The following is a 25,648-nucleotide window of genomic DNA, read 5'->3' on the forward strand; positions in this document are numbered from 1 at the left end:
TCCCGGCTGTGGGGAGGCACCACGCGGGGAAAACGCTGCCCAGATGGACCTCTCACCTCCTCCCAGGAAGGGACCACTGGAAAGGGCTTCCTCCCAGCCACAGCCAAGTACTGCAGGTTCAAAATAATGATAACAAACCCAGAAATAAACTGGGAAAACCCCGCTGCTGTCAAGGGAGGATAACTCCCAGCCAGCAGGGAGGGAACTGGTTACATGAGCCCGTGCTAAATCCCTGTGAGCAGGCAAGCCTGGATGCATCCATGGATGCATTTCTGTGTGTGACAGCTGGAGGATACCAGCTCCTGTCTCCCAGTCTGTGCCCTCCCAGAGCGCTGGCATGGCAAACACAAACTACAGCTGGGAGCCCCCAGCACCCCAATGCAGGGCCAGCTCTGTCCCCAACCCAGGGCCAGCTCTGTCCCCAGCCCAGGGCCAGCTCTGTCCCCAACCCAGGGCCAGCTCTGTCCCCAACCCAGGGCCAGCTCTGTCCCCAGCCCAGGGCCAGCTCTGTCCCCAACCCAGGGCCAGCTCTGTCCCCAGCCCAGGGCCAGCTCTGTCCCCAACCCAGGGCCAGCTCTGTCCCCAACCCAGGGCCAGCTCTGTCCCCAACCCAGGGCCAGCTCTGTCCCAGCCCAGGGCCAGCTGTGTCCCAGCCCAGGGCCAGCTCTGCTCTGTCCCCAACCCAGGGCCAGCTCTGTCCCCAACCCAGGGCCAGCTCTGTCCCAACCCAGGGCCAGCTCTGTCCCAGCCCAGGGCCAGCTCTGCTCCAACCCAGGGCCAGCTCTGCTCTAACCCAGGGCCAGCTCTGTCCCCAACCCAGGGCCAGCTCTGTCCCAGCCCAGGGCCAGCTCTGTCCCCAGCCCAGGGCCAGCTCTGTCCCAGCCCAGGGCCAGCTCTGCTCCAGCCCAGGGCCAGCTCTGTCCCCAACCCAGGGCCAGCTCTGCCCCAGCAGCGATGCCAGGGCAGGGGCAGCAGCAGCAGCAGCCTCTCTATCCCCCTGGCAGGCTCTGAAAATGGCATTTTTAGCTCTTGCAGCACAGCCACCCGCTGGGGGCTGCCCCATGGACCACCCCATGTGCTCAGGGCACAGCTGGGACTTCATTCTTCCCATGGGACTTCCTCTCTCTTTCCTGGTGCTCTCTGCACCGGGGAAATACAGCAGGCTAAAAGCTACAGGATTTTTTTTCACATACCACAGTAGAAACAGTTACCGAGTTATATTTGTCAGAGTCACAGTAGTTTATGCATATTTGCTATTCACAGACTGCAGAATATTGCCAATAACCTCACTGGTGGGACTGACAACACGGATACATGCATTCAGGTGAGACCATTAGCAAGGATGTCTATACTGTATTAAGCACATTCATTTTTTTAAACACCTTCCAGCAAAATCGATTCCTTTAAATTTGTAGTTAAAACTTTTTTTTTTTTTTTCCACGATTACGCACAAAAGAACCTGTAAACAGTTTGACATTACACTTATGTACAAGTGAACCACGTTGGAAAGTCGAGAGGTAATTCAGTGGGTGCCACTTAATCTAAATCAATGTGCAACAGACTGACTCAGCCTCGGCGAAGTCATTTAGTGCTGAATGAGGTCCGAAAATGTAACGTAAGCAAGGCCCCGAGAGATCCCAGCGGCACCAGAGCCCCTCTGCATCCCGAGGGCTGGGGAATATTGCACTGGCAGCACCCCAGTGCAGCCCCAAGCCTGGGGCCCAGCCCTGCCATCCCCTGGGGACGGCCAGAGGGGACCACGGGGACATCACCTCCCTCTGCTCCAGCAGCAGCCACGGAGCCAGCTGGGCCCTGCCACCCTCCTGCTTCACCTCGCTCATTTTCTCTGTGGAACTCTGAATTCGTGTTTGCTTCAGCATTGCTATAGTTTAAAATCTGCAATATCCTATTTATAAACGGATTTTTTAGCTAAGTGACATCAATGCCAAGAAAAATAAAGAATGTCTTTTTATAATATAAATAATTTAAAAGTGCTTTTTCTTTTTTTTTTCTTTTTTTTTTTTTTTTTTGTTCTTTTACTATTAATCTACAAAACCCCGTTGGGGCATAAACTATCCATAAGACTGGACAATTATTTTCTACCATGATACACATGGGGCCTTATGCATAAAGTACTCTGAAAGTCAAGTCCGTACTCGCAGTGCTGGGGGCTTGGGGAGGGGCTGGGGGTGGGGACAGCAGGGTGGGACACAGCTGAAGGACTCGTGATGGTCACTGCCAACAAAACCCAACCTTGCTTCTCCTTCAGCCCACAGCCTGCAAATGAAATTAATAACTGGGCTCACCCAACTCAAACCCAACCCTCTCTCCAGGCTGTGCAGCCCCTGTGCTGTGTGTGCAGATGGTTTAGGGACAGAACAAAAGCATCTGTTCCCCAGGGGTCTGTGGAAATGACACATTCTCTGTGTCCCCCGAATGCTGAGTCCTGCTCAGGTGTCTCAGGGGGTTGGGCTGGCAAAGCCCCTGGAAACTGGGAATTCTGCTGCTGGGAGCTGAGTCTCAGTCCCACTGCAGTCAAGGGAACTTTTCCATTAGTTGCAACAGAACTTGGTCTTTGTTACTGGTTGAAAGTAGCTCAAAGTCCAGTTTTCTTCCCAGATATTTTAGAAAGAATAAAGAACTCCACGAGCAGAGTTAATTTTGGCTTGCTACAGAACCTGTCCAGGGAGCCACATGGGCTCTCTCATGGAAACCAAGCCCAATTGGAGTAGAACATGCTTTATAGCCCAAAGGTCTCTCTCAGGCAATCTCAGTTTCCTTCCTGCCCTGTGCTTCATCTGCCTCCCCTCCCAGCAGCGAGCGAGGGTTCGGGTGTGCTGAGCACTGGCCACGTTCCCCTGCAGTGCCCTGGCTCTGAGGTGCCACCACAGCCCCCACCCGCTGCAGGGTGTCCTGTCCTGTCCTGTCCTGTCCTGTCCTGTCCTGTCCTGTCCTGTCCTGTCCTGTGCCACGGCTGCCACGTCCCACAGAGCCACAGCAGCCTCACCAGAGAGACACCGGCCCCTGCCTGTCACCTGGGCTGGCTGTCCCCACCTGGGGCTGTCACCTGGGCTGGCTGTCCCCACCTGGGGCTGTCACCTGGGCTGGCTGTCCCCACCTGGGGCTGTCACCTGGGCTGGCTGTCCCCACCTGGGGCTGTCCCCACCTGGGGCTGTCCCCACCTGGGGCTGTCACCTGGGCTGGCTGTCCCCACCTGGGGCTGTCCCCACCTGGGGCTGTCACCTGGGGCTGTCACCTGGGCTGGCTGTCCCCACCTGGGGCTGTCCCCACCTGGGGCTGTCCCCACCTGGGGCTGTCACCTGGGCTGGCTGTCCCCACCTGGGGCTGTCCCCACCTGGGGCTGTCACCTGGGGCTGACACCTGGGCTGGCTGTCCCCACCTGGGGCTGTCACCACCCGGGGCTGTCACCTGGGCTGGCTGTCCCCACCTGGGGCTGTCACCTGGGCTGGCTGTCCCCACCTGGGGCTGTCCCCACCTGGGGCTGTCCCCACCTGGGTCTGTCCCCACCTGGGGCTGTCCCCACCTGGGGCTGACACCTGGGCTGGCTGTCCCCACCTGGGGCTGTCACCACCCGGGGCTGTCACCTGGGGTGTCTCTGTCCCCACCTGGCGTGTCTCTGTCCCCACCTGCAGTGTCTCTGTCCCCACCTGCAGTGTCTCTGTCCCCACCTGGGGTGGCTCTGTCCCCACCTGGGGTGGCTCTGTCCCCACCTGCAGTGTCTCTGTCCCCACCTGCAGTGTCTCTGTCCCCACCTGGGGTGGCTCTGTCCCCACCTGGGGTGTCTCTGTCCCCACCTGCAGTGTCTCTGTCCCCACCTGGGGTGTCTCTGTCCCCACCTGCAGTGTCTCTGTCCCCACCTGGGGTGGCTCTGTCCCCACCTGCAGTGTCTCTGTCCCCACCTGGGGTGTCTCTGTCCCCACCCAGGGCAGGGTGCCCGTGCAGTTGTGCATCCCCGTGGGCACTCATGCTGGGATCTCCAGGGCCCGTGGGGGATGTCACCCTCCTGCCACCATCCTGGTGCTGTGGAAGGTTTGGTTGCTCCCTCCTGACCCACCTGGACTGCGGGGCCATGGTGGAGCAGCATTTCCAGTTCTCCTGCTCTCCTGGGGCTCCTCTGCAGCACTGCCAGCTGTCCCCAGCCCTGTCCCAGGGGGGGCACAGGGACGTGCCCAGAGGTGCTGGGGGTGCTGTGGGGCACTGGTGGTGCAGAGGAGGGAAGGAAGGGAGCTCTGGGCAGCAGTGGGGACACTGGGCACAGCTGCTGACCCCTCCAGGGCTGTGAGAGCCCCCAGCACTGCCCGGGGACCCTGTGTTCCACCTGCAGCCCCCCAGTCCCTCTGAGCAGCACAAAACCTGCCAGCACAGCCCCAGCTCTGCACAAACCGCTCACAGAACAGCTGTCCATGGGGTCAGAGCAGCAGCAGGTCCCTCAGAGATGCAGCAGAACACACACAAACACACACGGGCACGGGCCCAACACCTGGCACTGCCCCAGCCCAGCCCCAGCCCAGGCTGCCTTTCCCTGCAGGTTGGACCTGCCTGTTACTACTGAAGTTTAAGACCTTTATTTCTGTAGCAATAACCATTTCATCTCAAACTGGAGACATGAAGGCCACATAAATCAAGCCCACTTGGGCGCATTTCATTTGGTGTAATTTTCCCCCAGTTATTAATCACGGAGCAATCCCGTGTCCCTGGGAACACCCACACCCAACGCCTGCCCCTGCACCCAGCTCACAGCACAGGCAGCTGGGGAGTCCAGGAGACAGGGAAAGATCTGGAGTGAAAGCACGAGGTTTTAGCTGCAGTCTCCTGCCAAGGAACAAAGGTGACCTGTCCTAAAGCCCTGCTGGAAATCCAGAGGAGAGCCCTGTCTGATCCCCAGTTCTTGCTTCAGAGCAAGGGGCAGGGGTCCCAGGGGGACAAGATGCAGGAAATGTTGAGTAGGGAGAGGAAAATGCTGTAAACTAACCATGAAATAACTAAGCAGGGCCGAATCTGTGGAGCTTGTGTAAAACATTGATTTCTGTGGGAAGATGTGCCTTTAGAGCCTGTGAGTAGAGGGTGGCACAAGAGACAGGCCTGAATTCCGGTGGGAGGGAATGTCCTGAACCCTGAAGTGGCTCTAAAGCACAATCCTGGGAAGTGCTGAGTCTCTTCACTGAGCATTTCCCAGGCAGAGCCTCTCCTGCCCCCACAGGGTCCCAGAGCTGAGCCCAGCTGCCCATCCCAGCCCTGCTCCCGCAGCTGTGGGAGGGATCCTGCAGCCAGCTCCTGCTCATCCATCCCTCTGGACAAGTATTGCTTCCTTTCTTGGCTGGTGAAAGGTGCCCCCGACCCCAAACACCACCGTGGGCTCATGGAGACCTCAGGGGTCCCTGCCACCCCCGTCCCAGCCCGGCGTGATGGCACCAGGGCTCCTCCTGGCTGGAACTGCAGCAGGATCGCAGGGAGAACCTGAGCAGGATCACAGGGAGAACCACAGCAGCTGCTGGAATTCAGGAGGGGGAAGCCCTGGAACCTGCAGGACACTTACTGAGTCAGAATCTGAGTGTTCTGTGTCACCAGCACCATCACTGACCACAGTTTTATATTCATATATATATATATATATATAAATCCTCTTCCTGTGCTTTAGAAACAAATGATTGATCCCAGCTCCTCTAGCTGGTTTGTCCCCAGCTGTGGCCTCCACAGCTGGAGCACTGTTCCATTCTCTCCACAGCATCCCCAGCTCTGGCTGTGCCAGGCCTGTGTCAAGCCCTGGCCCCTCTCTGGCCAGCCCGTGCCCCCTCCCCAACCCGACCCCTCTGCCCTTCCCTGCCCAGCCCTGCCCATCCCTGGGCTCTGGGAACACACAGGGGACACAGGCACGGTGCCACCACGGCCCTGGCACCGCTGGCACCTGCGGGAGGGGACTCAGGGGGCTCCTCCTGGCACAGCCCTGCTCCCCCTGCAGCTCCCCACGGCAGAGCCCCCGGGCAGGCTGGGGACCCGGTGTCTGCTGTCCCTGCCAGCTGGGACACACACCTGGCACCTGCAGGAGGGGACATCATCCCCAGCATCCCTGCACAGCCCAGAGCCACAGGGCACCGCTAACCCACGGGCACCCAGAGCCTTGGGAAACACGAGAGCTGTGGGCAGCACACGAGGGACAGGAGCACCCCAAACAAACGGAATATTCTGCTGATGGTAACACAAAGCCACAGACTGCGCCCTGGTCTCCCCTGGGACACATTCACAGTGCCCCAGGGATGGGGGAGGCCTGGCAAGGGCAGCAGGAGAGAGACAGGGAGATGGATTTCTACTGTTCAGCCCTCAAAGGCCTGGAGAAGGAACGGGACATCCACAGACTATAAAAATGCTCTTTTCTGAGAAAGTGCAGTTATAAGGAGAGAGCCAGAAAATCTTTAAGCAGTATATATTGATATATATATACATATATATATATACACAGAGATATATATACACACATATATATATGCACATATATAAATACACATGCTTAAACTGCCGGGGCAGAGCTGGGGCTTTGTGCTGTGCTCCTCCCTGCAGCCTCGTGTGCTCCGAGCAGGATCCAGGAGCCCTCAGCATCCTGCCCTGCCTGCTCTGGGGCCACGCCAGCGGCCCTTGGGGTGGGCCCGCTTGTGCCCTTAAGGTTTTCAGCTTGTGTAAGACTCCGGGTTTACAAACAAAAGCGTTTGTCATTGTGCTTCCAGGACTGCAAAAATATCGCTCCCCTACGACTGGAAATGTTAAGGTGAAATAGGCAAATTAGGCAGTACTAGAGATGGATTTTGGTTTTGGTGACCTAACAAATAGTTATTATTGGGAATTACTTTTGTGTCACTCGGGAGCTGGCTCTCCCCCCCCGCAGCCTAGAGGTGATATTTCCGCAGCAGTTCGGATTGCCAGGGGTGCTTCCTCTCGGGAAACCTCTCTGGGATTTTGATCTTGAGGAAATCCTGGATACATTTTTCCAGCTCCTCCTCAATGGAGAGCTTCTCCTTCACTGCTTTTTTCTTGCTGGAGTTGGACTCTCGGGAGCCGGAGGTGAGAGTCCGGAGCAGGTCGCTCTTCCTGCGGATCTCGGACTGCTGCAGCAGCTGCACCGGGCCCTTCTTGGCCGGCCTGTCCAGAGTCTGAATGTTGGGCTGGCGGGTGACAGGCCCGCAGATGACGGTCTCCTGCGGGGAGCTGGCCTCGGACTGGCTGTCACAGCTCGACGTGGACAGCTCGTTGCAGGACGTGCCGCTCTCGCCCTCCTTGTCGCCCTTGCCGTTCTTGCAGCAGCAGTCGCAGTGGGACGAGGACCAGCGGGAGGGCTCCCCTGCAGGGGACAGAGAGCCCGGGGTTACGGCAGCTCCAGAGCCCCCCACACCCCAGGACAGGCTGCTGAGCCCCCCGGACTGCCAGGGCAGCCAGAGCCATGGGAGCCCCGCAGGGACCTGAACATCCCCCGGGACCCGACAGCAGCTGCCCCCCTCCAGCCTGGAGCTCCTCCATCCACCCCACGAGCTGCCATGTGCTGCTCACAGTCCAGAGCGGGCTGAAACATCTCCTGACATCCTCAGGGAGAAACCACCACCGAGAACCTGACAGGGCAGGTGTGGCTGGAGCCCCCCTGAGCTCTGCAGGTGCCGTTTGCTCCCCGGGGCTGCACAGCAGAGCAGAGACAGAGACAGAGACAGAGACAGAGACAGAGACAGAGACAGAGACAGAGACAGAGACAGAGACAGAGACAGAGACAGAGACAGAGACAGAGACAGAGACAGAGACAGAGACAGAGACAGAGACAGAGACAGAGACAGAGACAGAGACAGAGACAGAGACAGAGACAGAGACAGAGACAGAGACAGAGAGATCCTGGTGCAGCCAGCACCGGCAGCCTCTGTCCTGGCAGGGATCGCCCCCCAAACCCCAACCCTGCCCCCCAGAAGAGCCCCCCGGCACACAGCCCTGCTCACCCACACACCACAGCCTCTGGCTCCTTCCTCTGCCTGAGCCCAGGCTCGGGAAGCCCGGGACAGGGACAATTCCCCATCCCAGGCTTTGTTCTCCAGCTGGAGCCGTGCCCAGCCGCAGCAGCCCATGAGCAGGGGAGAGCTGGCACCGGGAACAGCTCCGTGCCCAGAAAGGGCAGCTGGAGCATTCCCTGCCCTGGGAATGGGCACTGCCAGCTCCTGCACAGCCACCACTGCCCCTGCCCTGATGTGACAGGAGCCACGGGCTGTCCCCAGCCGCACAGCCGGGCCCGAGGCTCTCCCACAGCAGGACGGGGCTGCAGGAGGGGCAGGGAACGGGAACGGGGTGGATGGAGCTGCAGCTCCACCCTGGGCTGGCAGCGGTGACGGGACACAGGGTGACAGGGACACACAGTGACATGGAGACACGGTGACATGGAGACACACAGTGACAGGGACACACAGTGACATGGAGACACGGTGACATGGAGACACACAGTGACAGGGACACACAGTGACATGGAGACACGGTTACAGGGACACAGAGTGACAGGGACACACAGTGACATGGAGACACGGTTACAGGGACACACAGGGACAGGGACACACAGTGACATGGAGACACGGTTACAGGGACACACAGTGACAGGGACACACGGTGACATGGAGACATGGTGACATGGAGACACACAGTGACAGGGACACACAGTGACATGGAGACATGGTGACATGGAGACACACAGTGACAGGGACACACAGTGACATGGAGACATGGTGACATGGAGACACACAGTGACAGGGACACACAGTGACATGGAGACACGGTGACATGGAGACACAGTGACAGGGACACACAGTGACATGGAGACACGGTTACAGGGACACACAGTGACAGGGACACAGAGTGACATGGAGACATGGTGACATGGAGACACACAGTGACAGGGACACACAGTGACATGGAGACATGGTGACATGGAGACACACAGTGACAGGGACACACGGTGAAGGGACACACGGTGACATGGAGACACACAGTGACAGGGACACACGGTGAAGGGACACACGGTGACAGGTCACAGCTGCACCAGAGCTCCTGTGGGGCCAGCTGGGGAAACTTGCTCACACCATGGACTGAGGTGACTTTGTGCTGCTCTGCCCCTGCTCCAGACCCCCATTGAAGAATGGGGAAAAAGAAAGAAAAAGAGGAGTAGGTGTTGGTGTCAGTTCAGAGCCCTGAGCCAGGGAGCAGAGCCTGGGGACGGGGCTGTGAGCTCTGACAGAGCCCCTGCCTGGCACTGCCCTGCTCTCCTGTGCCTCCATCCTCACCCAGCCTGGAGCACACTGCACACAATTTACGGGAACAATTTACAGAAGTCAGGAAGGCTCCTCATCTCCTCCTTCCTCTTCCTTGTCAATGATGAAGGAGTCTCTCAGTCTGAGAGCTGCAGGGCTTATCTAATTTACAGACTCACTTCAAAGCTGCCCTGTGTCTTGTCTGAGAACAGTCAATAATGGCTAAATTGAAATTTTTTATCAATTTCTAGGCTTAGGACAAAGGCATTATGAACTGAGCCCCTGTAAAACCCTGACCCACGTGCTCTGAGAGCACTTCCAGGAGCTGTGTGGATTTCAGCTCCTTGCTGCAGCTGATGGCCAGGGCACTGCTGGGATGGTCAGTGGAGCTCTGCACACAGTCCCAGGGCACGGACACCCCTCTCCCTGCTGGGACCTGGAGGCTGTCACACAGCCCCAGGATGGTTTGGACTGGAGGGGATGTTAATGTCACTGCAATCCCCTGCCATGGCCAGGGACACCTTCCACCTGAGCAGGTTTCTCCAAGCCAGCTTTGAACGCTGCCAGGGATGGGGAAGGCACATCTCCACATCTTCCATGGGCTGTGGGCAAGAGGAAGGGATTGAGCCGAGGTGGCAGCTGGGGCAGAGGGACCCACCAGCTGCCACCGGGCACAGCTACAGTATAGACTTCATTACCACAAAACAAGGCTTTTATAAGTCAATTAAGACCTATTAGATGCTAATTTTGTGTAATGAATATTCACCAACAATGGGCACACCGGGGGAAGCCAGGAGACAGACCCCAGTAGAGAGTTTTGTTGGAGCCCAGGGCCGGTGTGGTGGCACAGGTGGGAGCTCCATGGGCTGGGCTGGGCTGGGCAGGGAGCCCCGGCTGCCCACGGGTGCTCAGGGGTGCCCAAAGGTCCCCACGGTGCTCAGGGTGCCCATGTGTGCTCAGGGGTGCTCAGGGGTACCCACGGGTGCCCACGGGTGCTCAGGGGTGCTCAGGGGTGCCCAAGGGTGCTCAGGGGTGCTCAGGGGTGCTCAGAAGTGCTCAGGGGTGCCCAAGGGTGCTCAGGGGTGCCCACGGGTGCCCATGGGTGCTCAGAAGTGCTCAGGGGTGCCCAAGGGTGCTCAGAGGTGCCCACAGGTGCTCAGGGGTGCTCAGGGCTGGGGCTTTGCACAGCTCACACCTGCCCAGCCCGTGTCTCTGCAGAGCTGCTGGGGACACAGGGGACGCAGGGGACACAGGGGACACAGGGGACACAGGGGACACAGGGACCCAAGAACCATTTCTGTGCTCTGTTTGCTGGGCGAGCTCCTGCAGAGCAGCCAGGGTGGGCAAGGAGGGGCTGAGCCCGCGACCGCAGCAAAGGAGCATCGCGCTGCCTTAACCACAGCACTCATTAATTAATGTCTAAATGCTTTGAGATCCTTAGATAAAAGTGGCTAATTAATTCTGGCCTGGCTTTCCTGCTTTCCTCCCTGATCTCAGCACATTTCTCTCCCAGTGCCCTAATTATAATAATTATTATTAGAAGCTTCTGAAGCAGCAGCAAAGCCTGTGATGTATAATTGACATGCAGACCAGCAGCCACCCAGTTTTCCCCTTCTCTCCCTCTTTCCCAACAACCAGGCTGCAAGGAGGGAATGGGAAATCCCTGTGCAGGAGAACAGATGCTGTGAGAAAACTGGGGAGGAGTGAGGAGCTGGGATAGAAACCAAGACTGACAAAAGCCAGTGAGAGCTGGCACAGGGACCCTCCCCCAGCTCAGACACCCCTGAGCAGGGCTGGAATTGGGAGATGCCTGGGATGAAGAGCCCAGCACAGACAGTCCTGGGGGCACAGGGCAGGACCCTGTCCCCATCCCCATCCCCTTGTCCCACAGCTGGCAGTGCCACCCCAGTGCCAGGGGGGGATACAGAAACACTCTGAGGGGTCTAAAAGTGCCCCAAGGCCCAGTGCCCAGACATACAATGTTGTCATACTTCAGAACAAATGTTACAAATTTCCATTCTCCAGGAAATGGAAATCAGGAAATATTTTCCTGATTCTCCAGGAAATCAGGAAAAAAATTTAATTTTTCCTCCTCTTGAATTTGGGCTGGAAGTGCCAGCTGTGAGAGGACATGCACTGCGATGGGGACTGAGCTCTCCCACAGCACTGCCCTCACAGGCTCCTGCTCAGGGTGATGTTCATTCCGTTTATGTTCAGTTGATGTTTTATTCAGTTTGCACAGCCCTTTTTCCTGAGCTTTGTGGGCAGGCTGGGGATGTTGTCATGGCTGGGAAGGGACAATGTCCCCAGGCAACAGCTCAGACACATCTGGTGCCCATTTGTGAGGCAGACAGGGATATTTTCTGTATCCAGACACTCATTTACCTTCACGTGTGTGGCTGTACCAACCTCCCAGCCTGTGATCATCCCCTGAGCCATTTCCCTCCTGTTCTCAATCCACTCTGGTCCATTTATGTTGTCCTCTCACCTTTTATTCCTTTCCCTGCTCCCTCTGCTTTAGGGCTTTGTTGTTGGTTTGGTTTATTTCTGTTTCATGCTCCTCTTCCCCCTGCTGTCCCATGATTTCAGCTGTCCCCTGCTCTGGGTTTTGCTGTCTCCTCATCCCTTTCTGTTCTGTGCTGGGGCTCAGTGGGTCCTGATCGAGCTCTGATCCCCCCATGCCCAGGGGGGAACGGGGGCATCCCCAGCTCGGGGCACCCCTGTGCAGCTCCCATCGCCTGCAGGAGCCCTGGTACCCTGTGCTCCCCACCTTCTGCACCCTCTGCTGGCTCCCAGCGCCCAAGGAGGAGGTGTTGAAGCTCTCAGAGCCGTGTCCAGCTGTTCATGAGGTCGGTGCAGGCTGAGGACAGCGAGGGCTTGGCTCAGCCCAGCGCTGGGGAGTGCAGGGATGGAGGGGCTGCCACTGATGAGACACCAAGCTCTAATTGGTGTTTTAATAAACACATTCTGACTCAGTAATGGGGCCAGATTTATCAGCAGAAAGTGCCCGTGTCTAAATGAATTCACCCAGGAAAGGCTGAGGAACAACAACACATTCCAGGCACCGATGGGCTCCAGGACCTGTCCTGGCAGCAGAACGGACACCCCGGGATTTATTTGCTTTTGGGATCAAGTATCTGCAGTAAAATCTCAGTGAGAGACAAACCTGGGAAGGATTTGGCAGGAACATCATTGGCTGGAACCCTCCCATATGTTCAAAGGCAGCAGTGGGTGGGGGAGAGGGATCTGGGGAGAGGAACTGGGAGAAAGGGAACCAAGGAGGGAAGGGAACAGGCAGAGCCTGGGGCTGTTCCAGCCCCCTTAGGAAGCTCACACCATTTTTTTACCCTTCTAGGGGCAGCTGGGGACACCTGGGTGCTGCCATCTGATTTGAATTCAATTGAAATTTAAATTAAAATTTAAAATTTCTAGTTCAAAGTGTTTTCCATTTAAAGATTTGGAACTTGCCAAGCCAATATAAACCCCAGAATTGTTCCCTGGTCTGTCTTGTTTGTGCACAGTGATTTCCAGCCAGTCCCCAGCAGCACACACACTTCCATCAGGAGTCTCCCAGCACACTGTCATTTTACCAGCACTCCTGCAATCTTCCCTAAAACACTTGCTTCTGGAAGTGAACTTCTGTAAGAGTACCAAATTTGTTTGAACATAAAAATAAGTTCCCCAAATGGTGGAGAAAAATAAGAGACCTGGTGTTAAAATACCAGAAGGCATATTAAATGAGCCAAAATATTTATATAGGGATCTTCTCAAAGTAACATGTGATGAAGCTAAAATTTGGAGAGGAGGGAGCAGCCTGAAGTGTGAGCAGCGGGATGCTGAGACACGGAGCGTGGGGACAAGCTGGTCCCTCTCCATGTCAGCCTGGCTGAGGCTGCAGGGACCAGCCCTCACAGACACTCAGAAACCTCCTCCTGTGGCCACTGCCCCTCCTGGGCACCACTGCACTGTGCAAGGAACATTCTGGACTCTGCTGCTGCCCCCTGAGCTGGCCACAAGTGCACAGCCTTCCCTGGGATCCCCAGAACCACCCCCAGCCCCAGAACCCCCCCAGCCCCAGAGCCACCCCCAGCCCCAGAGCACCCCACAGCCCCAGCTGTGAACCCCAGAGCTCCCCCAGCCCCAGAGCTCCCCCAGACCCAGAACCCCCCCAGCCCCAGAGCACCCCCAGCCCCAGAGCACCCCCAGCCCCAGCTGTGAACCCCAGAACCCCCCACAGCCCCAGAGCACCCCACAGCCCCAGCTGTGAGCCCCAGAGCTCCCCCAGACCCAGAACCCCCCCAGCCCCAGAGCTCCCCCAGACCCAGAACCCCCCCAGCCCCAGAGCTCCCTACAGCCCCAGCTGTGAGCCCCAGAGCTCCCCCAGCCCCAGAGCTCCCCCAGCGCCAGAGCACCCCCAGCCCCAGAGCACTCCACAGCCCCAGAGCACCCCCAGCCCCAGCTGTGAACCCCAGAACCCCCCACAGCCCCAGAGCACCCCCAGACCCAGAACCCCTCCAGCCCAGAGCTCTCCCAGCCCCAGCTGTGAACCCCAGAGCTCCCCCAGCCCCAGAACCCCTCCAGCCCCAGCTGTGAGCCCCAGAGCCACCCCCAGAGCACCCCCAGCCCCAGAGCACCCCCAGCCCCAGAGCTCCCCCAGCCCCAGAGCTCCCCCAGCCCCAGCCTAAGTGACGTTTCAGTTTTTTTCTGCCCACAGCATTTGCTCTTTCTGTTCTGCCAAACAACTCAACCTCGTGTATTTCCTTCTTCCAGTTCAGCCTTGCCTCCTCAAATTTAAGACTTTTTTGAATATTTTTTTATTTATCAGTGCTATATTAACTCAGTACTTTAACACAACCTCTCCTTTTGCTCTTTGTTACTTTCAATTGATGCTCAAGACCTTGAAGTGAAGTTTGATGGAGAGAAAGCGATCTGGGCTAAGGAGAGGGGTTTTCCTTGTCCTGTCTGGGCGATCCCCTGCAGTGACCCCTGGCCAGGCTGAGTCCCTCTGCTCAGCCAGCAGAGCAACAACCACAATGCAGGGAAGTGATGCAGGCTCCTCTTACTAAGAAAGATACTCCAATCATGCATTAATGAAATGGTACAACCAATTAATCTGAATAATCAGAAAACAGGTCCCCTCCCTCTGCCCCAGATCTGGGATTGCCCACAGGTGCTTTGCAGCACTGCAGGGCCAGCAGAGCCCGGCCCAGCCTGGCCAGGGACAGCTCCAGGGATGGGAGCCCACAGCCTCCCTGGGCAATGGAGGGATATTTCCACAGCTCGATGGAACCCCCCAGTTTACGTTAAATGAGCCCTGATTTGGACACCTGCTTTAATTAGCAAAGCCAAAGTGTTTATTGTTGCTGCTTCTCGAAGACCTGTGTGTGAAACTGCTGACAGATGGTTGTGGTAATGTGGGAGCCAGAATTCTTGGATTTTTGGAAATTAGAGCTCATGAACTCAAAAATGCTCTGGAGATCCGAAGCTATCATGTCAGCCTGTGTTGTTCCAATTAATTGCAATCAATCGCTAATTGAGAGCTATTTTAAGACTTGTCATTACTCTGAACATAATGGAGAATAAATTGCATGTTCCCCTTTACCCCCACCACAAATGACATCCGTGCAAAGAAATCTCAGGGAACAGAGTGCAGAAGAGGAGCAGGATGCTGGTTCCTGCTTTCCTCCTGTCCCTGGCAGGTACAATAACACAGGAGCTGTGGATTCAGCAGGGGAAGAGATGAGGGCTGAGACAAGGGATCACAGGCACTTCTTGGGGCTGCACCTCCAACACTTGCCGAGATGGCAGCTCTGATATCTCTGTGTTTTAACCAGCTGGAGCTCGGTTTTCTCTGAGATCCCTCCCAAGCCAAGCTCTCTGATTCCGTGACAGCCCTGGGACAGGAAGCACGGCCTGGAAAGGGTTAATGGGGGCAGCAGTCCGGCTTGGCTTTACAGCCAGGGCTCGGAATCCCAGCAGAGCTGCTTTGAGATGAAAATGGAATCAGCTGAGTGAGTGTTCAGCAGGAGGATGGGTGTCCCTGCAGGGCCAGCTCTCGGGGCAGGGCGAGCTGGGGAGCGCAGGGACAGCCAGGCTGTCACTCACTGTCACCCAGGGATGGGCACAGCTTGACAGGCTGCTCCATCGTGGCACCCAGGGAAATCCCCAGGCCGAGAGATAACCACTTCTTAAATGAGGAGTTGCAGCCAGCAGCCAACCAGTAAGGTAGTGTTTAATCCAGCTACAGTTCTGCTGTCCTTTCGAGACATTTTATTTTGGATACAGTTGGAAGAATCCCAGCTCTCCTTTTAACAGACTCAAGTTTCACTTTTTTCTCCTGATGATTTAATCCCATACTCTCTTCCTTTTCATTTCCCACCTGGCACTCATCTGCACTATATATAAATCTGTCTCCTTGGGTCCTGGCAGTGGCCTCTGTGTGCCACCATCACATGGAGAAATTCACCCCTTTCACCTCCCATTTGTTCTGTTCTTACAGTCGCTCCAGTTTCTTCTCTCTCATCTTTTACTCTCAGTATCAAGTGATTTGCTATTCTTGGAGTATCCTCCCTGTGTGCCTTTGTCTGTGCTCCAGTGCTGTTCCCAAAGGTCACCCTTCCTGTTCCCAGGGGCTCCTTGGCCAGCGCTCCTGGGCTCTGCAGCCCCGTTCTCCTTCCCTCAGGGTCACCAGCTCCCCTCCCTGCCGTGCCAGTCCCTTCCCTTCCACATGCACAGCAGGGAGTCACCATGCCATCAATCAGTAATTAAGCTGTATAACAGGGCTATCAATCAATAATTAAGCTTTATAGCAGGCAGTGAGCTGTTACAACACAACTGAAGCGACTCTGTTGAAAAAGGGTGGTGGTGGGAGGAGATTCTTTGAATTTAAAGCAAATATTGCTAAAGGTGAGTGAATGCAGCCCTGCTGCTCGCCCTGGCAGCCTCCCAGGGAGGAGGGGATCGGCTGCCAGGCGCTGCTGTCTCCAGAGGAGGGGTCCCCAGGCTCCCCCATTCCCAGCACACCCGGCAAGAGGGCACAGCTCCCATGCTGGATGCCACATGAAGGGTGGCACACAGAGCACAGCAGCCCTTCCAGCCCTGCCAGCGTGCCCCAGGGCCTGGAAGGGAGCCTGTCCCGTTCTGAGTGGGCACAGCCGCTTGTGCAGCAGCCCTGAGCACACCTGCACAGCTGCCAGGGGCTGCAGGGGCGGCTGCAGCCACCAGCCCACAGTCAGTTTATTATTTGTTCCCTGCCCCTTGAGCCCCGTGCTGGCACTGCCCCTGGCAGCGGCAGAGCAGCAGGAACAGCTGCTCCTGGCTGGGCACAGTGACATGATGAATGTCCCCATTACAGGGGACACGCACCATGGGCTGCACCTGGGCCGGCCACAGGGACAGGGCCGAGGGCAGCCGAGCAGCCAGAAATGGCTCTGCTGAGACATCCAGCTGAAAAAGATGCTTATGAAAACAATTACTTTGGAAATTACTTCCCTCTTTCCTGCTCAAAGCCATTACTGATCTCCTAATTAGAGGCTGCTGTGAGGGGAGCATCTGCCTCTTCCCCAGGAATGAGGGATGGGACAAGGGAAAATGGCCTCAAGGTGCCCCAGGGGAGGCTCAGAGTGCATTGCTAGGGAGAATTTCTTTACTGAAAGACAGGTTAAGCGTTGGAACAGGCTGGCCAGGGAAGTGGTGGAGTCCCCATGCCTGGAAATGTCCCAGGTCAGGTTGGATGGGGCTTGGAGCAGCCTGGGACTGGGAACAAGCTGATATCAGGGACCCTTGAAAGCCAGGATTGTGTGGTTCTGCAGATGGCAGGAGCTGCCCAGCAGTGCCACAGGACACTCCCAGTTGGTTTATCCCCTGGGATGACAGTGGCATTTCCCCTGGCACAGGCACTGACCAGCAGCTGGCTCCTGGCTGCATTTCCCCAGCCCGGGCAGCCCCGAGCACAGGGACATGGGGACAGAGCTGTCCCCTGGCCTGCCCTGCCGAGGGACGTGAGGAGGGGCTGGGGGACAGCCCTGGCAGGCTGCTGGCTGTGGATTCTGTGGATCAGGGCTGCCACAGGGAGGGAGGGATGCCCCGAGCCCTCCGCAGATGGAGCCCAGCTCCGCGCTGGGGCCGGCGCTTTTCTGGGACTATCAGATATCCCTTTCCATAGGGGCAGATGCTCGGTTTTTATGAGCTATTTAAGACACCCTCTCTGGAAATTTTCTTATTTTTTCCTTGTCTGAACCTCATAAACTGGGCTTCTGCTCTACAGAGATAAATTTGATTTATGTGAGAAACATTCCCAGGCACAGTGGGCTTTGCTTTAAACCCCGTATCTCGCTGTTCAGTGGTGCTGTGGCTTAGCTTGGTTTATTTTCTATCCTCTAAGTGGTGAATTGAACTTTCAGAAATGAATGGTTTGGTTTATCTGATTTAGCATCTTGAGCAAAGCACTTTTGCATCAAATAACTGCAGGCAGTGGGAGACCCTCCAGACACACTTTATCCCAGACATTTTCAGCACCGGTTTCAAGACCAATTAAGTTACCCATGCTTGGGCAATCCTAAATGTTCTGGGATCAGAAGCTTTTCCCTTCTGTGGAGGGTCTGAGGGGATGAGGAGGGGCAGCACGGTGGTGCTGGGCAGGAACCTCCAGGTGCAGAGAGCAGGACAGGGGCAGGAGCACAGCACACTGCCAGGGGGACACCAGCAGGGACAGCCAGCTCAGGGTTAGGATTCAGGCCATGGGATGGAGGCTCCAGAGCAGCCCTGGAGGAGCTGCTGGGGTTGTCTTGAGTGGTGGAGTCGAGAGGAGCTCAAAATCCAACCTGTGTTTTCCTGTGATTCTGGGATTTGAGTTACAAATTGAAGGTAGTCACAGAAGGGGCATTCACCAGTGGCATCCAGCAGCACCCAAGAGATCAGATGATCTCCCCAAGCCTTCCCAGAGCAGCCATGGCCAGGCCAGGCCCTGCTCCATCCCCCTCAGACAGGAACAGCTCTGTGGGAGCTGCACAGTTTTAGGGAAGCAGTGTTCAGCTTGCTCTAATCACACTAATTGCTTGAGACATTTCCTTTCCCCCTTCCCTCCTGCACCCTCCTGGGCCCTTTTGCCATCAAATCAGCTACAGAAATAAAGTCCTTTGGTCAGGGAAGGAGCTTGTTAAGGAACGAGGCAGGTCCATGGCACAGGAAAACACAGAACCCAAGCAGGTCTCTCCAGCCACAGTCCTGACAGCCAGACTGAGCCCAGCAGGGCAAAGGGGTTTTCTGTGGTGGGGAAGGGGAGGAAACCCCCCCAGCAGCCCATGGTTTAAAGCCCTCCCTCAGCTCTGCTCCACTCAGCCATAAGGAAATGATCCAGATCTTGTTTTTGGGAGTCATTTCTGGATGCTGACACAGGGAGCAGCTGCTCAGGTCTCACCTATTGCTTTATTTCAGCTTTATCTGCTGAAAAGCAAGGCTGCAGCCCGGTTCCTTTGCTGGGGAAAGATAAATTACACTGTAAATGCATGCGTGACCTGCTGCTCAAGAGGCTCATTGTGGTGCTTTATGGTCATTATTTATTGACCAGCTGGGAGGTCTGAATGTGGTGCTTGGAGCTCTCAGAACCAGGCTGCAGCTTCAGGGGAAGCCCTGGGGTGCAGGCTCTGGTCCCCAAGGGCTGTGTCAGCCCCAGCCCAGCATCCCTGCTCAGCCACAAGCACAGTCCAGGGAATGCATGTGTGAGGACAGAGATGGGATGGATAAACACAGCAAAAGGGCCTGAACTATCATTTGAAGAGTGTAAATGTTCCAGCTCCAGCTCCACAGCTGAGTGAGTGAGAGCAGCTCCTGCTCACACCGTGCTCAGCCTCCCGAGAGCTGCTCAGCCCTGAGTCCCAGGGCCCCACGCTGGGCAGCCCTGGTGGCCTGGCAGCCTTGTCCAGCTGCTCCTGGGCAGCAGAATCCGTCCAGAGGCACCTCCTGCTCCCTGGGGAGCTGCTGCAGCTCCAGCAGGGCCATGGCCGTGCCTGCCAGGAGCTGTGTCACCTATCCTGGTGTGGGACCCTGCCCACGGTGCCACTCACAGGGGCACAGGGGACCTGGCTGGGGGTGTTGGGTGCCACTGGGCCCTTGCAGCCAGCACAGAGCAGCTCAGCAGCTTTGTGCCAGCAGGAAGCTCCTTTTCCACCTGGGCAGCCTCAGGCTCCTGGGGCCTGGGGTGCTCGTGGAGGATGCACGGCTCAGCAGGATTTATCCACTTGCCTGATATTGTATTTCACTCCCAAATTCAACCTTTTGCCTTCAAAAAATAGAACAAACTCTTTCTCAATGTGGGAGATTAATCTGTAACACAAAATATTTAATTAATACAGTGAAATTTCATTTCATGGGTACTTGCATTTGTGCTGTGATAAGCAGTAGCTGAAGATCAGGGATTCACCAACGACTGCCGATGACAAAGGAATCGTTCGTCTGCATCGCAGTCAAGCATAACAAATATCCAAGGAGTATTTTGGCATGGTCTGTAATGTTTGCTGTATTAGTCCTGTACATGAATAATTTACAGCTAAAGGTCTGTCTCGTTGCCATCACCAAATCAAAAGCCATTTGCTCTAGTTATGATATCACAGTGACAGCTTGGCTCTGGCACTTTCCATCCTGCCAGCCGATGGCTTCCACTGAGTTTAAGGGATTTCTCTTACATATGAAGCAACAATAACATTAAAAGCAGCATCAGCAGTGTCTGGGGCAGAGGCTCCTGTTTGCCTGGGGTTCCATCACAGCTGGCTGGGCAGCAGAGGAGCTGAGCTGAGCCTTGTCCCAGGCTGAGCATCCCCGGGCTGCCCCGTGCTCCCAGCAGAGCGGCTGGCACCGGGCTGAGCCCGGCTGGGGCAGGGCAGGGCAGGGGAGCCCCAGGACCCCCCAGGCCATGGCACAGCCCAGGGAGCTGCTGCAGCTCGCTGTGTGCTGCCTCTGGCCACGCTTCCCGCAGGGACTTTGGTGCTGGGAAAGAATCAGCGATCCCAAAGCAGCAGAGTCAGACCCTCATTTACACATTAAGCCCTTTTATATCTCTCCTGCTGCACACAAGGGCCATAAACCAAGCAGCAAAGTGATTTACTTGTGTTTCAAGGCCCCTTTACAGAGACAAAATGATTTATGGGGCCCCCGTGCACATGACCAAGAGGCCCTTAATATTTAACAGCTGTAAAAATCCTGTACAACGCTGTGCATTACCCAGGCCTCCAAACAGATTAAGGTAACTCTGCATACGCTCTGCCTGGTCAAATATTAATCACTGAATAACTTATCCTGCGAATTTATTTTGTTTTAAATCATTCTGCAGATAAATTTGCCCGCTCCACTGCAAATACATATTTATGATATGGTTATTGGTCTAATGTATGTTTTCTGGTATCCTCCTTTCTGGATATCCATAATAAAAGCCAAATCCATCCCTAGGAAAAGGAAGGGCGGAGGGCCCAGCAGAAGTTTCCTATGCAGGGCTGCACTCAGCTGGAGATGAGCACTTGCAGCCTCTTTAAATATTGATGGTGTGGCTGGAACTGTTATGAAAGCACTGGGAGAGCACTGGGAACGATGGAAAGCCCCAACACGTGGAGAGGAGCGCACAGGAATCCCAGCAGTGCTGGCTGGGACGTGCTGCACCCACTGCCCACCCCCAGTGAGCCCCTGTGCCCTGAGCAAACCCCAAAGGAACCCCAGCCCAAAGGAGACCCCACCCCAAAGGAGCCCCAGCCCAAAGGAGACCCCAGCCCAAAGGAGCCCTGGCAGCCCAAAGGAGCCCTGGCAGCCCAAAGGAGCCCCCAGCCCAAATGAGCCCCCAGCCCAAAGGAGCCCCCAGCCCAAAGGAGACCCCAGCCCAAAGGAGACCCCAGCCCAAAGGAGACCCCAGCCCAAAGGAACCCCAGCCCAAAGGAGCCCTGGCAGCCTTTGCTGCACCCTGGGCTGATGGGGACGGTGCCATGGCAGCTGGAATGGGCACACCCAGGGGTAGCAAAGGGCATTTGTGTCCCAGCACCCTCCAGCCATGCACGAGGACGGGCTCCCAGCAGCAGAGGCACAGCCAGCCCTGGCTCCAGCAGTCCCTCAGCCTGCCTGGGGCCAGGTGCCACCCAGGGATCCAGCAGCGTGTCCCCACCACATGGCCCATGGCACCCAGGCGTGCAGGGGAGCAGTGTCACACACAAAGGGCACTCCTCCTTTCCCAAGCCTCATTCTGCTCCAAACGTTCTGCTGGTGAACTGAAGGAAAAGCTGTGAGATTCCAGAACTCATTAACATCCTGGCAAGAGCAGAGCCAGCTCAGAGGCTGTGCTGGAAAGCGAGCCCAGGGGATCCTGCAGCACTCTGAGATGTCTCACAGAGGAGCCCAGGGGAGCAGTGCTGGGGCAGCTCAGCTCACCCCGAAAGGCAGGGCTGGCTCCAGCAGCCCCTGAACACCTCAGCACATCCGAGCTGCAGCCCTGCTCCAAGAGGAGCGTGTGGCCCAAACCCCTCCTGAGCGCTGGCGTGCTCCGAGTGCCTCCAAGAGCTCGGCATCCAGAGCCAAGGGCACGGTTTAAACACACCACAGCAATGTGGCTGTTGGATCCAAGCCCTGCCCCGCTGCCTCAGCTGGCCTGCTCTCCCCACAGCAGGATATTCCCTGTTCCTGGCTGTCTGATCCCCCTGGGGACCCCCTGTCCCCAGCACATCCCCCTTAGAGCCCTGGGCTGCCCAGCACGAGCATTCATCCACATCCAAGCCAAACAAAAGCCAGCCCTGAGCTTCCCTGGCTCCCACAGCACCAAAACCCCACCGTAACCTTTATTTAACTGATCCTCATTCCTTCATTATGAGTTGGCTGGCAACATTGAGATTCTCTTTTGGAGCAAGATTCTTCTCTCTCAGGGTCACATTGCAGTCTCCAGAGGTGGCCCTAGACCCCCCCAGGGACCCTTCCCAGCAGAAGCCAGCTGCTGGGCACTGACCTCCTTCTGCAGGAGCAGGAGATTCCAGGAGGGTCAGACAGGTCCCTCAGCAGAGCAGAAAATTCCCTTGAAGTGCATCCCAAGCCCTCCACTGCAGCTTGTGCTGCTTTGGGATTTAAACCCGCTGGGATTTGCTCTGTCAGACACCTCCAGGAGCTTCCACACTCAGCTCAAGGGAGACCCTGCCCAGCCCCTCTCCAAGGAGCAGGAACTGGACTTCCAGTTAGAAAGAAAGAAGTTTAACTCTCTGGTAAACTGTGAGAGCTCCTCCATCACAGCAATGAGCCTGACATTCTTTTAGGAGGATATAAACTTAATTTTAAAGCATCTGGGAAATTCCATTAAGTGATTTATCCTGGAACTGATGAAGCTGCAATTTATTTCAAGGCCCAAACCAGCATTAGAGCCAGTCTCATGAGCTTGACAGTAAAATGTGTGACACTCACAGCAGCAGAAAGTGTGGGGTTCCAATGAGGCCGATGTGGGATCACAGGAACAGCACAAGGCCCAGCTGGAGCTGGGGATGGCCACGCTCAGCTCACCCCAAACAGCAGGGACCAGGTGAAGCTCCAGAGCAGGCAGCTCTCACCTCTCCACAACCCTGTCCTGAGGGCAAAGAGATGAACCCAGGTGTGAGATATCACCTGCAGCCTCTGCCCCGTGGCACTGCGGGCACAGGAGGAACGGGCAGGGACAGAACCTCTGTGCACAGAGCTGCCAAAACAGGGACAGAACCTGCCCAGAACTGCCAAACCCAGCACAGAACCTCTGTGCCCAGAGCTGCCAAAACAGGGACAGAACCTCTGTGTCCAGAACTGCCAAACCCAGGGACAGAACCTGCCCAGAACTGCCAAAACAGGGACAGAACCTGCCCAGAACTGCCAAACCCAGGACAGAACCTCTGTGCCCAGAACTGCCAAAACAGGGACAGAACCTCTGTGCCCAGAGCTGCCAAACCCAGGGACAGAACCTGCCCAGAACTGCCAAAACAGGGACAGAACCTGCCCAGAACTGCCAAACCCAGCACAGAACCTGCCCAGAACTGCCAAAACAGGGACAGAACCTCTGTGCACAGAGCTGCCAAACCCAGGGACAGAACCTCTGTGCACAGAGCTGCCAAAACAGGGACAGAACCTGCCCAGAACTGCCAAACCCAGGACAGAACCTCTGTGTCCAGAGCTGCCAAACCCAAGGACAGAACCTGCCCAGAACTGCCAAAACAGGTACAGAACCTGCCCAGAACTCCCAAAACAGGGACAGAACCTCTGTGCACAGAACTGCCAAAACAGGGACAGAACCTGCCCAGAACTGCAAACCCAGGACAGAACCTCAGTGCCCAGATCTGCCAAACCCAGGACAGAACCTCTGTGTCCAGAACTGCCAAACCCAGGACAGAACCTGCCCAGAACTGCCAAAACAGGGACAGAACCTCTGTGTCCAGAACTGCCAAACCCAGGACAGAACCTGCCCAGAACTGCCAAAACAGGGACAGAACCTCTGTGTCCAGAACTGCCAAACCCAGGACAGAACCTGCCCAGAGCTGCCAAAACAGGGACAGAACCTCTGTGTCCAGAACTGCCAAAACAGGGACAGAACCTCTGTGACCAGAGCTGCCAAACCCAGGGACAGAACCTGCCCAGAACTGCCAAACCCAGCACAGAACCTGCCCAGAACTGCCAAACCCAGCACAGAACCTGCCCAGAACTGCCAAACCCAGCACAGAACCTCTGTGACCAGAACTGCCAAACCCAGCACAGAACCTCTGTGTCCAGAACTGCCAAACCCAGCACAGAACCTCTGTGACCAGAGCTGCCAAACCCAGGACAGATCCTCTGTGCCCAGAGCTGCCAGGCCCAGGCAGTGCTGCCTGTGAGTGCCCAGCTGCTCCTGCACTGCTGCTCTGACATCCTGATTGACCTCAGGAGCAGCAGCAGAAGAACATTCTGCTTTTTTGTTGTGCTGGGTTATTGGGTTTGTATTCAAAGGGCTTTGGCGGGTCCCAGTCCCAGCTGGAGCTCCCAGAGCTCTGCACTGGTGCCTGGAAAGGGGATGGATGGAGGAGGGAAGGAAGAAGAAATGCTGTGGTGGATGGTGTTTATTTATCTTCTGAAAGGAAACAAAGACTTCCTGGGACTGAGTAGCTTCATTAGGCGCTTGCTGGAGTGACAGATTTACTGCTTGCTCAACAAATGTATCTCAAAGCAGAAGCACAAACGGGATGAGAGAATTAGCAGAGGGATCAGGAGAGCCTCAGGCACCCCAGGAGAGGAGGCAGCACTGTGTCCCAGCCCCTCCAGGAGTGCAGCAGGGCAGGGCAGGGATGGACCCAGACACAGCATCACCTGCATGGGCACAGCACAGCGATCCTGCCAATCTCCTGGGGCAGCTTTTGTTCCAGCAGCAGTGGCAGGGGTTCAGGATTTGCAGGTGCCCAGATCGAAGCTCAGCCCCTCCCAAAACTCCTGCAATTACAGCACAAATCCCCGCCCTTCCCTCAGTGCCCACTCGGGAGCATCCCTGGGGTTTCTGTTTCAGGCAGGCTCTGAAAGGCACAGAGGCCACGGTGTGTGAAACCCCCGGGGATAATCAATGGCAGTTGGGTCCTTACCAACCATGATGTGCTCAGAAATCTTCACTTTTGTGATTAACGTATTGTTTCTTTGGCTCTCCTCTTGATTAACAGGAATCACAGAGAAACACTCACACATCCTATCATTACTGGCTCAGGAGTGCTGCAATTACAGATTTTAATTAATATCCTGCTTCATTTCAGGGCAACTCTGGCTTTAAGTCTGTGTTTTTGGGGACCCAATAGCAGCCATGGCATAGATGGAGAGTTTTCCTCTGGCAGCCTGGGGAAAGGGCAAATGAGAAAGAACACTGCTCAGGAAAACTTTGCTCTTTTCTTCTGGAAACTTCTTTTCCAAACAAACCCTCTGGATTTCACCCAAGCCAAGTGGTGATCCATTTCCCATACCCTCATGCAAAGGCTCCTTTTCTGCAGTGGCACCAATGTCCATGTGCAGTTTTTGGGGAGGTCACCACGACAAATCCCCAAAGTCTTCCAAGACATCTTGAGTGGGTGCCAGCCCTGCCACCACCACCACTGAGGGAGTTTTGAGCTGGTTCTCAGTTATGGGGCACATGGGGCACAGAATCCCAGGATCACTGGGGTTGGAAGAGATATCCCAGAATATCAAGTCCCAGCTGTGCCCGATGCCCACCTTGTCCCCAGCCCTGAGTGCCACCTCCAGGCCTTCCTCAGGCACCTCCAGGGATGGTGACTCCACCAAAAAATGGATCCAAAAATCCCTGTGGATCTGGGACCTGGTCTGGGCTTGGCCAAAGGTGGTGTGGCATTAACCTGGCCACAGGTGAGTTTCTGTGAATGTGA

At 56.1% G+C, this 25,648-nt stretch overlaps 1 protein-coding gene across 1 annotated transcript in view; it reads right to left on the bottom strand.

Moving 5' to 3' along the window:
• Nucleotides 1-6,423: 6,423 nt before the first annotated feature.
• The window catches only part of KCTD16 (potassium channel tetramerization domain containing 16), a 62,646-nt gene continuing 43,421 nt past the window's right edge, over nt 6,424-25,648 (bottom strand). The window contains exon 2 of the mRNA XM_058848491.1: nt 6,424-7,351. Within this exon, the coding sequence (XP_058704474.1) occupies nt 6,900-7,351 (452 nt within the window). The 3' untranslated portion in view covers nt 6,424-6,899. The remainder of the gene's footprint in view (nt 7,352-25,648) is intronic.

Source organism: Poecile atricapillus, chromosome 13, assembly GCF_030490865.1.
Source record: "Poecile atricapillus isolate bPoeAtr1 chromosome 13, bPoeAtr1.hap1, whole genome shotgun sequence".
Taxonomy (NCBI): domain Eukaryota; kingdom Metazoa; phylum Chordata; class Aves; order Passeriformes; family Paridae; genus Poecile; species Poecile atricapillus.